The following is a 13,599-nucleotide window of genomic DNA, read 5'->3' as shown; positions in this document are numbered from 1 at the left end:
GCTACTGGTCTGAAGGTTAAATGCTGTAGAGTAATCTCACCATCTCCATGTGCTCTGGTTGTGTGGATCTCAGCTCCCATCTCTCCAGCTGCAGCCTCCTCTGCTGCCCCCCCTGTGCCATAGCCAGAGCTCTGGGTGGAGGCAGCCATGTTGAGACGCTTAAAGGACCTCACGATCTTAGATAAACTTCTCCTTAGAGCAGAGCCAAATCCGGATGATCCTCCAGAGCGGTCTTCAGAGATGTGTTCTCTTACTAAATTTGTATGCATAAATAATAATAATACAATATAAAGAAATCATTCATGCCAAATGTGTAATGGCTAATTTGGTGAAGAGAGTAACTTACAGTACATTCACTGTAAGAGGTGTGTTTGTGTAGAGCCTCTCGGGATTGTGTGTGTGTGTGTGTGTGTTTATGATTACAGTATGTGAGTGTAATAGATGTTATATAATATACTAGGCTCAGAACCCAGTGTGTGGAGTTCAAGAATGTGTTTTTAAAGTGCCTCAGGAGCTCAGGGATGTGTTCTCTAACATATAACTATACTATAACTATAAATATACTAAATAATAATATATATAATAATATAAATACTTATACTTACAATCAGGAGGAAAGTCTATACTCTGCTTCAACTGGAAAGGACAGCCCCTGTTTCCTGTCACCATCTCCTGTATCTTCTCCAGCAGCTCTGTCACCTGGCCACCATCCCTCTTCTTATTGTCTACAACATGATACCTGTTCCCACATTTCACTACAACCCACTGCAGAGCCTCTCCTCCACTCTTAATGTGCTGCTCAATGGTCGTGTTTCCCAGACAGTCCCCTCTGGTGAACAGCACTATAGTGTGATTCCAGACTCTCTCACCCAACAGCTCCATGTGTTCCTGCACTGCTCTTCTGTGTGTCTCTGTGAATGAATGATCCACTTCAATGATCAGGAGTAGAGCATGGGGTCCTGGAGGACACAGAGACACACTGAGGACAATCTCTTGTTTATCACGTTCAGGAGTTCGCTCTACAGTGCTGTTCCTCCGCCATCCTGGTGCCTTCACTACAGTGATTCGTCTCCCTGGTGTTTCTCCTTCTCTCTTCACACACTCAGCTGTTCTTCCTGAGGTGCTAAACTCCTCTCTGCCCAGGATGGTGTTTCCTGATGAATTCTTCCCAGCATGTCTACATCCCAGCAGCACAATCTTCATGTCAGAAATATGTGGAGCCCCACCTGGAAACAGAAAGCATGTAATTATATAAAACACTCAAAAAATCCTCTCTACGTTTTAATGATCATGGAATTATAATGTATTAAAGGAACTTTGACCTTTTGTGTTTGCTGTTATTGGTGTGTTTGTGTGTGTGTGTGTGTGTGTGTGTGTGTGTGCTAAAGAAGAAGACAGAGGGTATACAGTAGGACAGAGAGACAATGAATGAAATAAACATTGTGTATGAGTTGTGACGTAGTTGCGGAGTGACACATGGTGTGAGCTACCAACAACAAGTCTGGTAATCCTCAAAATGAAGCGCTCATACAGCGCACAACACTGGACAAGACTCAAACCTCTGGTGCTTCTACCATTTGTAGATCACTCCCCATCCCACACCGTATATTTTCAAATTCCATAGAAAGGATTTTATGATACAACCCCAATCAGAAAAAGCATGGACATTGTGTAAAATGCTAATCAAAACAGAAATGTGTCAATCTGCAAATCTTGTACGCTCATATTCACCAGCAAAAGGGTCACACACAACATATCAAATGTTGGAAACGACAAATTTGAGTATTTCATGTTGGGGCAGGGGAATGTTTACCACTGTGCATCTTCCCCTCTTCATTTAAGTAGGGGAGCGCCGTGACGGATGAAACAATTTTCGGTTAAACGTTGTTTTCAAAGACGACGTTACAAAAATAAACATTTTTTTTGTGTGATCAGCAACTCACATGTGTGGTCTCTTAAAATCGTGTGATATTTGGTAGGACATGTATGACGATTGTGATGTAATTTAAGTTTGAACAGAAGTGGTCATTTGTTTCAAATGTCCCGAGTGGCAGGGACAGTTTAAACGCTGGGGTAGGACAAATGAAACATTATCAAATCTAAAGAAACTGTAAACATTATTCACGTTTTCATGTAGCCTAATATACAGTACCTGTCAAGGAACATGTTTTGTAAGTGCTGTTAATTTTTAGGAGAATTCTCGCAATATTTAAGTAATTATCAAATAATATTTGCTGCATTCAAATGCACATTTCGATTAATGAGGTCGGTGGGAGTCATGGCTATATCTATATAGCTATATCATTACTATACTGATTTAACTTCATTATTTCACAGATTTAAGTCATGTTGAGTGACTAGCACTTGATCAGCCCAACATATTTGTTTAAAAATACAAGGTCAACCGGAAGGCAACGTCATGTTCCATTTGTCCCGATAGTGACTTCTCGCAGCAAAACCCGTTTTTCTCCTAAACTAACTAACTTTGACATTGCATACAGGATAAGTTACACTACCAATTCATCTATTGTTTGAACATGATAGCATTACATGACGCCATAAATACAACTTGCTATTTGAAAAAAACGGCGTAGTAGAACATTTACTTGGCGCACGTCAAAATGCTTTGTCGGGTCTAACTCAAGATCAGCGTGACATATCAACACGATGTTTCCCTGGTCTGGCAAGGCTTGCGTGCTGTGCTTGGTGACAAATTTTGACGTTTCAATTTTGAACGGCTTAGGAGAAAATCGCAATGTTTCATTTGTCCTCCGTTTCATTCGTCACGGCGCTCCCCTAAGGGATGATGGACGACACGCGCCGTTCGGTTATACAAAGTTAATGCACGTTCTAGATGGTAATACGGCCCGGCGTGAAGTCCATTATCCCGCTTATTCCACTGTTGCCACTTGCATCGTGTTCATTTCCAGTGATAATTTAAATGTTTTAATCGCTAGAACTATCTTGTTTGTAGAACTACTTTTCCCGGACGCATTTCAACTAATTTCTCAAACTGCGGTTACTAGTTCGAAATGGATAGTTGCTATGGCCAAAGGCCAGTCGTTAGTTCCATCTCTCCCATCGTCAAGCGGTGATGATGAATGTTAACTCTGAAATGATGAACGTTAACTTTGAAATGATGAACGTTAACTTTGAAAGATCGCTATTTTCTTAGCCTACTGCCAACTACCGCCAACTCTTCTGGGAAGGCGTTCCACAAGGTTTAGGAGTGTGTTTACGGGATTTTTTGACCATTCTTTCAGAGCCACATTTGTGAGGTCACACACTGATGTTGGACGAGGAGACTTTTTTTTAAGAGGTGTTCTATTGGGTTGAGGTCAGGACTGTGCAGGTCAGTCAAGTTCATCCACACCAAACTCTGTCTTTATAGACATTGCTTTGTGCATTGGTGCATAGTCATGTTGGAACAGGAAGGGTCCACTCCCAAACTGTTCCCACAAAGTTAGGAGCATGGAATTTACCAAAATCTCTTGGTTAATGGTGAAGTATTCAGAGTTCCTATCACTGGAACTAAGGGATCAAGCCCAGCTCAGGGATGGCCGAGCTCCTAAAGTTCCTAAAAGTTCAGCTCACAACCACCTGCAATATGCTATCAACAGGATAACCACAATTAGCCCTGCTATGTCATGTTAGATAGATGGATGGATACAGTCCCCTCCAAAAGCATTGGAACACATGCTAAAGTTGACAATATAAAATAATTTTTTGGAAATTGATCTTGAAAAAATGAGGAAATATTAAACCTTTAAGGACATTCATTTTCTTTGTGAATGAATAATGTACCGATATTGTAAATAAATAAATGTTTTCCTTAAAATACAGGGGCATATTTTTATTTGTTTTATTTTTTAAATGCCAGTTATTTAATGTATCCAGGACACTATGCACCCTTTAAAAGTTCCCGTGGCCTTTGGAATTAAGATAACCCCACATCAACACATACCCTTCACCATACGAAGAGATTGGCATGGTTTTATTTCAGTTAGCCTATTGGCTGGTTTGAAACGCATTGAGCTCAATGAGAATTAAATTAATGTGTTGAGAATGTTGGAGACAACCTGGCAAACCTGAATGTGTGTGTATATGTGTGTGTAGGACAAGCAGTGAAGTAATAGGTAAGAGTTGTTGTAGTGGCAAATTTCGTTTTTAGTAATTCTTTACAGTTATTGTACCACTTCTGCATGTGTGCAATTAAAGTTTTTCTGACTCGTATCCATATGTCCTTTCCAACATTATTCACCTCATTTATGTTTACTCACGACACAGTTCACCGTTGATGTTGCTGTTTATTTAGTCGACAATCTTCAGATGATTCATTTTCAGGAAGTAATGACTGTCTGTTAACTTAAAATATTCTACATCACTGTGTTCTGCTTACACATAACAACATGGAAAAGGCTAACGGATGACGGACTATGGATCACGGTCAAAAAGCTGTGTGACTCCATACCACACACATGTCTAAATCTAATTAACTCTCTAACATGCGCAGGCCCATTTGGTGGGTGAATAATTCTGCATGCGCAAAACAGGAAAACACGGTAGCCAATAGAAACCCAGCTTTTACCTACATTTAAATATATTATCTTCAGTTCACTTCAACTGTCCTATAAGCAATCTAAATCATTGCAAAAATAAACAATAATAGTACTAAATTATTTTTCTTATGTTTTGGCTCTTACATTTCCAGCCCCTAATTGGAAGGCATGAAGACTGACAATTACTCATTAACCACTATAGAGCCAACTAAATCTTCAAACATTAGGCATTACCTATCATTTCAAGCAAATATCACAACATATACAGAATATAACATGTACAATATTCACATTTCCTCTTTTTTTTCCTTTTACATGGTTTTTACATATTCAAACTGAAGTGTCCATCTCACATATAAGGCACAGTTTGTCAACAGGTCTTTCTAAGGTGTTCGTCTTTGTCTTGATGAGAACACGTCGCACAAGTCCCTTGGCATCAGGCATGACCTGAATGACTCGTCCCAACACCCATGAACTCCGTGGTGCCGAGTCGTCGATGATCATGACAATGTCCCCAGTGGTCAAGTTCTTCTTAATCTGAGTCCACTTCTGCCACTCCTGAAGCATGGGCAGGTACTCACGCACCCAACGCTTCCAAAACAAGTCAGCAAGATATTGCACTTGCTTCCATCGTCGGCGGGCGTATGAATCCTCTTTCTTCGATAGTCCAGGAGGCAGAATTGGCTGTTTCTTCATCAGTAGCAAGTGGTTAGGAGTCAAAGCTTCAAGATCCATCGGATCATCTGTTGTTGTTGTCAGTGGTCTGTTGTTCAGTATTGACTCCACCTCGCACATCAGTGTATGCAAGCACTCATCACTGATTGTTTGCTCTTTCAGCACAGATCTAAGAACTTTCCTAACAGATCTGATCTGTCTTTCCCAGATCCCTCCAAAGTGTGAGCCAGTGGGTGGATTGAATACCCACTGAATTCCTCTTTGCATGAGAGAATCTGTAATCTTTGACTGGTTCCACTGTTGGATGGCTTCACGCAGCTCACGCTCAGTAGCAACCAGGTTGGTACCGTTATCCGATCGCATCACAGCTACTTGTCCTCTTCTGCACACAAAGCGTCTGACTGCATTTATGCAAGAATCAGTGTCCAGTGTGTGCGCAATTTCAATGTGCACTGCTCTTGTCGTGAGACAGGTGAACAGCACACCATATCTTTTCACAGTGCTGCGACCTTGTTTCACGTCAAAAGGTCCGAAATAATCAACCCCAACGTTCGTAAAGGGAGGTTTGTCTGGTAGAAGTCTGTCTTTGGGTAAGTCAGCCATTTGTTGTTCTAGAGGTTTGCCCTTGACTTTCCTGCAGATCACACACCTTGACAGAAACTTCCTTACCACGGAGTTAGCTGAGGGGATCCAGTATCTCTGGCGCAGTTGTGCGAGCATGTGAAGTCTTCCACAATGTCTAATTTTCTCATGAGTGTCTTGCAAGATCAATGTGGTGATATGCAAGTCCTTTGGGATAATGACAGGATGCTTCATATGCTCCGGCATTGCAGCAGCAGAGAGACGGCCTCCAACCCTTAGCACTCCATCCTGCATTACAGGATTAAGCTTCATTAAGTGACTGGTTTTCCTCACGTGATGGCTTTTCTTCAGCATGGAGATTTCTTCCTGAAACCTTTGGCCCTGGCTGAACTTGATGATTTCAATTTCTGCTTTCATCATGTCTTCTACTGTGAGACCAGTTCTTGTCTTTGCTGAATGTTCATCTTGTCTGTTCTGTTTGAATGTTGTGTCTTTTCCATTGTGATTTCTCTGTGACTGTTCTTTCTTTCTCCTACAGCGTTGCAGAAGAAGATCTTTGAGTTTGAGAATCCACGCCACAGCCTTTTTCAACCGGTACCAGCTGGAGTAGTGGTTGATCAACTTGTCGACAGCATTCACTTCTTCGGATGTGTGCATGAAATGTACTGCAGCTGTGATTCTCATCTCAATGTCATCTTCTTCAACATTTGTTTCGTCAGGTCTTCTTGGCCAGTTGCTTTCTGGTTCTTTCAGGAACGCTGGACCATGTAACCAGCTCAGATTCTTCATGAACTTGGTTGGCATAAGCCCCCTTGATGCACAGTCGGCAGGATTAGTTGTTGTGTTAACATATTTCCATTGCTGTGGCTTGGTTGACTCTCTGATGATGGAGATGCGGTTGGCAACAAATGTTTTGAAGCGTATCTTTTCGTTCTCAATGTATTTCAACACAGTTGTGCTGTCAGTCCAGAACATTGAGTCAAGCAACTCCATCTGTATCTCTTTTCTTAACATCTTGTCTGTGTTCACAGCAACCACTGCTGCAGTCAATTCTATGCGTGGAATTGTGGTCTGCTTCAGTGGGGCCACGCATGCTTTCCCCATCATGAATGCACAGTGAACACTTCCAGTTTTACTCGTCAATCTCAGGTAAGAGACTGTTCCGTATCCAATTTCGCTTCCATCAGAAAAGTGATGGAGCTGCGCAGTTGCAACAGGTCCAAAATCTGATGGTCTCATGCATCTGGGTAAAACTACGTCTGACAGTTGGTGTAAGTCTTGTAACCAGATTATCCACTTTCGACCCAGTTGTTGCTGGAATCTGGAAGCTGGAATCTCATTGTCCCAAGCAAGTCCTTCTTTGCACAGCTGCTGCAAGAGCATCTTTGCGGGAAGAATTGCTGGTGCAAGGAATCCCAGCGGATCATAGATTGAGCTTGTGACGGAGAGAATTCCTCGTCTTGTGATTGGTTTGTCTTTAACGTTGATCTTGAACTTGAACGAGTCCAATTCTGTGCACCATAGCACACCTAAAGCCCTTTCCATGGGTAGCACATCATGGGTCAAGTCCAAGTCCAAGTCTCTGATATCCTTGGCTCTCTCACAGTCTGGAACAGAGGCAAGCAAGGCACGGTTGTTGCTCGTCCATTTTGTCAGATGAAATCCTCCACTAGCACACAATGCTGTGAGGTCTCTGCACAACTCAACTGCTTGAGCTTCACTCGCAACTGATGTCAAACAGTCGTCGAAGTAAAAATTCTTCAGGACTGTGTTCACAGTCTCAGGTGCAGCCTTACAGCGGTTCTCCTCTGCTGTTCTTCGAAGTGCGTAATTTGCACAACTAGGAGATGATGTCGCACCGAAGATGTGAACAACCATCTTGTATTCAGCAATGTCTTGACTAACGTTTCCTCCTGGCCACCACAGGAATCGCAGTAGGTCAGTGTCGTCCTCAGGAACCCTCACTTGATAATACATCGCTTCTACATCAGCAATCATAGCGACAGGTTCTTGTCTGAAACGCGTCAATACTCCCACAAGCGAGTTCGTCAAGTCTGGTCCTTGTAGAAGCTCACTGTTTAGTGAGACTCCTTGGTAGCTAGCAGCGCAGTCAAACACTACGCGGAGCTTCTTCTTTTGAGGATGGTATACCCCGTGGTGGGGAATATACCACACTTTTCCATCGTGACGGCTCAACAGTGTCAATGGAACTTCAGCTGCATATCCTTTGTTCAACATGTCATTCATAAATGAAGTGTATTCTTCATGGAACGCCGGATTCCTCTTCAATTTGTTCTTAAGGCTTAGTGCACGCTGCAACACAGCACTTCGGCTGTTTGGCATTTGGACACTTGACTTCTTCATCGGAAGACCTATGCAGTAATGTCCATCAACATGATTTGCAGAACTTGACACAGACTGCATGAAGCAGTGATCCTCTTGTGACATTTCTGACTTGTCATCACAGTTGCGTTCAGGAAAGTCATGATTATATTGTTGTATGAGCAGTTGTTCCACGCTGTCAATGACAATCCGGTTAACAACACCACATTGTTGTGTGTCGTCATCTGTGTTCATGCCATTCCCTCTGAGTGGTCCATTCAAAATCCATCCAAGTGCTATCTTTACAGCATATGGTCCACTCTCCTGGCTGGGGATCACTTTCCATGGCTCCAAGATGTTGTATTCTTTAGTTCCAATGAGAAGTTCCACTTTTGCATCAATGTGAGGCAATCTTACTTCACTGAGGTATGGCCACTTGTCAACCTCCTTCTGTAGTGGTATGTTCTCTCTGGACACAGGAATGCTTTTCTGTGTGAACACTTTGGATAACGCCATAAAGTTGTCTTCTTCTAGGTTGCTGAGTTCCAGGTCAGTCAGGATGTAACTCTCTACCCGTCTTGTGGAATTGATGGTGCTCAGCATGAGCTCAGTCCGTCTGCCTTGAACATTCAACTGTCTTGCTAGAACTTCAGTACAGAATGTCGCAGAGCTGCCAGGATCCATGAAAGCGTAGGCCTCCACGGCTTTGGCACTCCTTCTGGACTTGACTCTAACAGGAACAATGGCAAGCACGCAACTGTCTCCAGCCCCAGTACAGGCACTTGTCTCTTGAGGGAGAGCTGCTGTTGTACTGGCTGTAACACTCTTGCTGACCTCAGTATCAGAAGTCTTCTCCTTTGCACTTTTGTCTTGGCTTGAGAAGTGTAGCATACTTGGATGCTTCAGAGAACACATCTCACAAGACATCTTCTTTTTACATTCTCTACTCAGGTGGCCCTTTACCAGGCAACCAAAGCAAAGTCCCATTTTCTTTAAGAACTCTACTCTGTCCTTGTGTGGCTTCGCTCTGATTTTGTGACACTCTTGCAGTGCATGATTCTTGTCACAAAACATGCACGGTCTTGTAAATGCACCGTTGAATGACACATCCCTCTTTGATTTTGACTGCTCATTTTGATCATCATTATTTTCTTTAACTTGTTCAACTTGTGTAGCATAGCTACTTCCTTGCTTCCCTTCATTTTTTATCTTATTTCCATGTTGAACCTTTTTTGTAGTCTTCTTTTCATTTGCAGATGATTCAAGATCTCCAAAGAGTGGGTCAGACATGATCTTCGCTTGTCGCTCCACAAAGTACACCAGCTCTGTGAACCTGGCTCTTCTCTTTCGCTGCTCCTGAATCTCATAAGCACGAACTCTCCATCGCTCTCTCATTCTGAATGGTAATTTTGTGATGATGGCTCTCATTGTTGTGGGATTATCCATCTCTTCCATATAATCTATGTCTTCCATGGCATTACGACAGCTCACAAGGAACACTGAGAATGCACTTAGAGCCTTTTCATCTTCAGCTTTTATTTGAGGCCACTTAGATGCCTTTTCGATCAATGCAGTAGCAACCTTCAGCTCATTTCCATATTTCTCTTGAAGCAGACCCAAAGCCTTCGCATAGCCACGATGTTCAGGCATATGCTGGCAGCTCCTCACAAGATCACGAGGTTCACCTTTGGTGTACTGCTCCAAGAAGTAAAGTTTGTCTGCATTGCTGTCTGCTCTTGCATCAATGGCATGGATAAAAGCTCTCATGAAGGACCTGTACTCCAGTGGGTCTCCCTGGAACACTGGCACATCTCTACGTGGTAAGCGAAACAGTTGTTGGTTCTTTGCTAGCAGCTCTGTAATGTCTGTCTGTCTTTGCATCATCCGATACATCTCTCTTGCATCTCTTCCATCATCAGGTTGTGACGTGGCTCTAGCTTGACCAGACTGCCACGGAGCTTCCCTCTGCTTACCTGTGGCTCCAGTAGATGCAGATGGGTCAAAATCCCTAGCTCCATAAATCATAGAGGGTTTCAACTTGGAGGATGGAAAACGCTGTGTGTTATCATATCCACCATCTTGTTCTTGTTCAAAGAAGTTATTAAATGACTTTGTAGGCTTGTATGCACCTGCTTGAGACTGTCGGTCTTCACTTTCGTCATAAACTTTCATTTTTGCAGTAGAAACTGCAAGAGCTGTTTCAATTTGCAATCTTTCCTTTGCAGCTTTAATTTCAGCTTCTTTCAACTCTAATACCTGTTTTTCTCTCAACGCTGCTGCCTGCGCTACCAGAGCAGCTCTGTTGGCTTCCTCTCTAATACGAGCTGATGAAGCATTTGATCGTTTTGACATCCCAGATGCACTGTCCAGTGGTGTTATCTCCTCATCACATGCTTTTGCTTCAATCCACTTGTTAATTTTAGTCATGAACTCTAAGCACTGATTTGACTTTGGCTGAAACCATAACTCTTGGTCAGCATTTTTATCTTCGTCCGTTAGATACAGCAGCATTGAAGTATTGTATTCTTTAAACTCTTCATACAGTTTCTTGTATGCTTTAATTTCCTTTCTAACAACATCAGTTAAATTAGGCAGGTTTTCATTGCCCAGAAGCCGCTCAATTTCGTTTGCTTTTGCTGTCATTTGTCCTAATTTACCTTTTCTTGCATTTATGAATTTATGTACTTTGCTCTCTGCACCTTTAGCAGTCAACGCCCTCTGTTGGTCGTGGCCAGTATTCATACCCTCAACGTCAATTTCGTCCGTCATTGTTCAACGAGGTTCCACAAAGTTCCAGCTAAATTCACTCACAAAGCCTCCTTTCAGTTGAGGACAAATCTTCGGTTTTGACAGCATAAACAGTTACAATTCCATCCAATAAACGAACTTCTTCACATTCAATCTTGTTTCATAAGCACTTCACTTGGCACATTGTAGCATGGTCAATCCATTCGTAATTAACCGACGAGCTGATGCTAAACTGCAAGACTTCGTCATCCACTTAGCTTCTTTGCTAGCTCCAATGTCTCGTATTGCTGAGTCATCCACTTAACTTGCCAACTCCAAAGCTTCCACATAGGCTCTTGACAGTTCTTAGTCAAGCTTTTTGACTTAAATGTAGTGGCAAATTTCGTTTTTAGTAATTCTTTACAGTTATTGTAGCCTACCACTTCTGCATGTGTGCAATTAAAGTTTTTCTGACTCGTATCCATATGTCCTTTCCAACATTATTCACCTAATTTATGTTTACTCACGACACAGTTCACCGTTGATGTTGCTGTTTATTTAGTCGACAATCTTCAGATGATTCATTTTCAGGAAGTAATGACTGTTAACTTAAAATATTCTACATCACTGTGTTCTGCTTACACATAACAACATGGAAAAGGCTAACGGATGACGGACTATGGATCACGGTCAAAAAGCTGTGTGACTCCATACCACACACATGTCTAAATCTAATTAACTCTCTAACATGCGCAGGCCCATTTGGTGGGTGAATAATTCTGCATGCGCAAAACAGGAAAACACGGTAGCCAATAGAAACCCAGCTTTTACCTACATTTAAATATATTATCTTCAGTTCACTTCAACTGTCCTATAAGCAATCTAAATCATTGCAAAAATAAACAATAATAGTACTAAATTATTTTTCTTATGTTTTGGCTCTTACAGTTGTGTCAAATGTTAAATGAATTGATGTACGCTTGATAACTGATGATTTCCCACCTGCTGATGATCTCTGCTTCATCACCTTCATCTTCCTCTTCTTCCGTACAGTCAAAATATCATGCCTGATTTCAAAGTAAACACATACTTTTCTGCAATAAAAAAACAGGGATAAATCTCTACTACAAAAAAAAAAAAAAATGTTTTGCACTTTAGAAAAACACTGATGAACACAACATTTACTTTATGGTCACTCACTCCATTGATCAACCTTTACAAACTAATTTCCCCATTTCTAAATATGCAATTACATATTTAGAATTTTCATTTCATAAAAAATCTCCTCATGACCAAAATGTACATATTCTCACCTCAGGACTATGGTGTCCCTGTGTGTTTTGTATGTGGCTTGCTTTGCTCGTATTCACAAAACCTTTGTTCTTTCCAAAATGAAAGTTTTAAACTAAGAGTGTTTCCTTAAAACCAATCAACAAAGCTGCACAACAAAGAGCAACTTTCAGTAAGGATTCTCTCATTGCCTGCATCAAGACAGACTTAAGACCTGTTCTCAGATGCTTTTTGCTACTGTAATTGCACTGAGTTCTGCATCTACAGTATATTTTAATTATTCCACCTTGAGTCATTTTGTTTTCTTGTTAATTATTCTTTATTTTTAAATTATTTCACCTTGATTTACTGTATGCTTCCTTTTTGTGTTTTAATATGATCTCTTTCTCATTACTATTTGTCCATCTATGCTTTTATCTGCTATTACTGTTTTGTGTAAAACACATTGAATGACCTCTGTGTATGAAATGCGCTATATAAATTAACTTGACTTGACTTGACCTGACAAGATGGTCTCAGACTGTTTTTGGATCACTGATTCTCTTTGCATCTAATTCATTTTGAACTAAACTGTGTTTCACTCGGTATGAAGACCTGAGTCTGAAACACAGTTCAGTTCAGATGTAGAAAGAGAGAGAGAGAGAGAGAGAGAGAGAGAGAGAGAGAGAGAGAGAGAGAGAGAGAGAGAGAGAGAGAGAGAGAGAGAGAGAGAAAGGTCATGAATCAGGTTATTTAACAGTATGTTGACGTACTTGATTCTTGGAGAGCGCTGATCTTCAGTCCCAGGGGGTTAGTGCTGTTGTGGTGTTCTGCAGGAAGACCAATATTAACATCAGTCTGTGATCAGAAAACAGACCAAAGCCCCAACATGTCTGTGCTTCTGTCAGCCCTGTCTGATCAGATAACAGACCAAAGCCCCAACATGTCTGTGCTTCTGGCAGCCCTGTCTGTGATCAGATAACAGACCAAAGCCCCAACATGTCTGTGCTTCTGGCAGCCCTGTCTGTGATTACTGTGTATTATTGTGTATCTGCATGAATCATGTGCACTAATACTGTATATCAATATGCAATGCATATTCCCAGATATGACAGGTATGGCAGTTTAGAAATGAAATGTTGAAACCAAAGATCATAGAGCGCTCTGCTCTAGAATCTTTGGTTGAAACTGCTCTTGGGAGAGTTCTGAATTAAGGTAATGTCTGAGGCAGTGGCCATAAGCGTTTCTATTATACCCATTTGGAAAGATAATACACCGTCTCTGGTTGCCTATGGCAATGGGGACCCTGGCTGCTCAGGCCGCTCCGTCTGACTTGTTTTTGTTTGGATTTAGCCTACTATTTTATTCCCAATTACTTATTATTACTTACCCTACTATTTTATTCCCAATAACTTATTATTGTACTGTAAATTCGTTTAGTTTAGCTTTTATTTGTTTCAATTGT

General features: G+C 41.5%; 1 protein-coding gene across 3 annotated transcripts in view; it reads right to left on the bottom strand.

Annotated features, from left to right (window-relative positions):
• The window catches only part of LOC134088247 (uncharacterized), a 37,028-nt gene that overhangs the window by 8,738 nt on the left and 14,691 nt on the right, over positions 1 to 13,599 (bottom strand). For all 3 annotated transcript variants that reach the window (XM_062542168.1, XM_062542167.1, XM_062542169.1), the window contains 4 exons: positions 12,908 to 12,964; positions 11,868 to 11,959; positions 606 to 1,226; positions 41 to 253 (listed from right to left, as the gene is read on the bottom strand). In XM_062542168.1, coding sequence (XP_062398152.1) covers positions 41 to 253; positions 606 to 1,226; positions 11,868 to 11,898 — 865 coding nt within the window. In that variant the 5' untranslated portion in view covers positions 11,899 to 11,959; positions 12,908 to 12,964. The remainder of the gene's footprint in view (positions 1 to 40; positions 254 to 605; positions 1,227 to 11,867; positions 11,960 to 12,907; positions 12,965 to 13,599) is intronic.

The sequence above is a fragment of the Sardina pilchardus genome, chromosome 7, assembly GCF_963854185.1.
Source record: "Sardina pilchardus chromosome 7, fSarPil1.1, whole genome shotgun sequence".
In the NCBI taxonomy this organism is placed as follows: domain Eukaryota; kingdom Metazoa; phylum Chordata; class Actinopteri; order Clupeiformes; family Clupeidae; genus Sardina; species Sardina pilchardus.
Note: the sequence above shows the minus strand (reverse complement) of the source record. Positions and strands in the feature narration are given on the sequence as shown.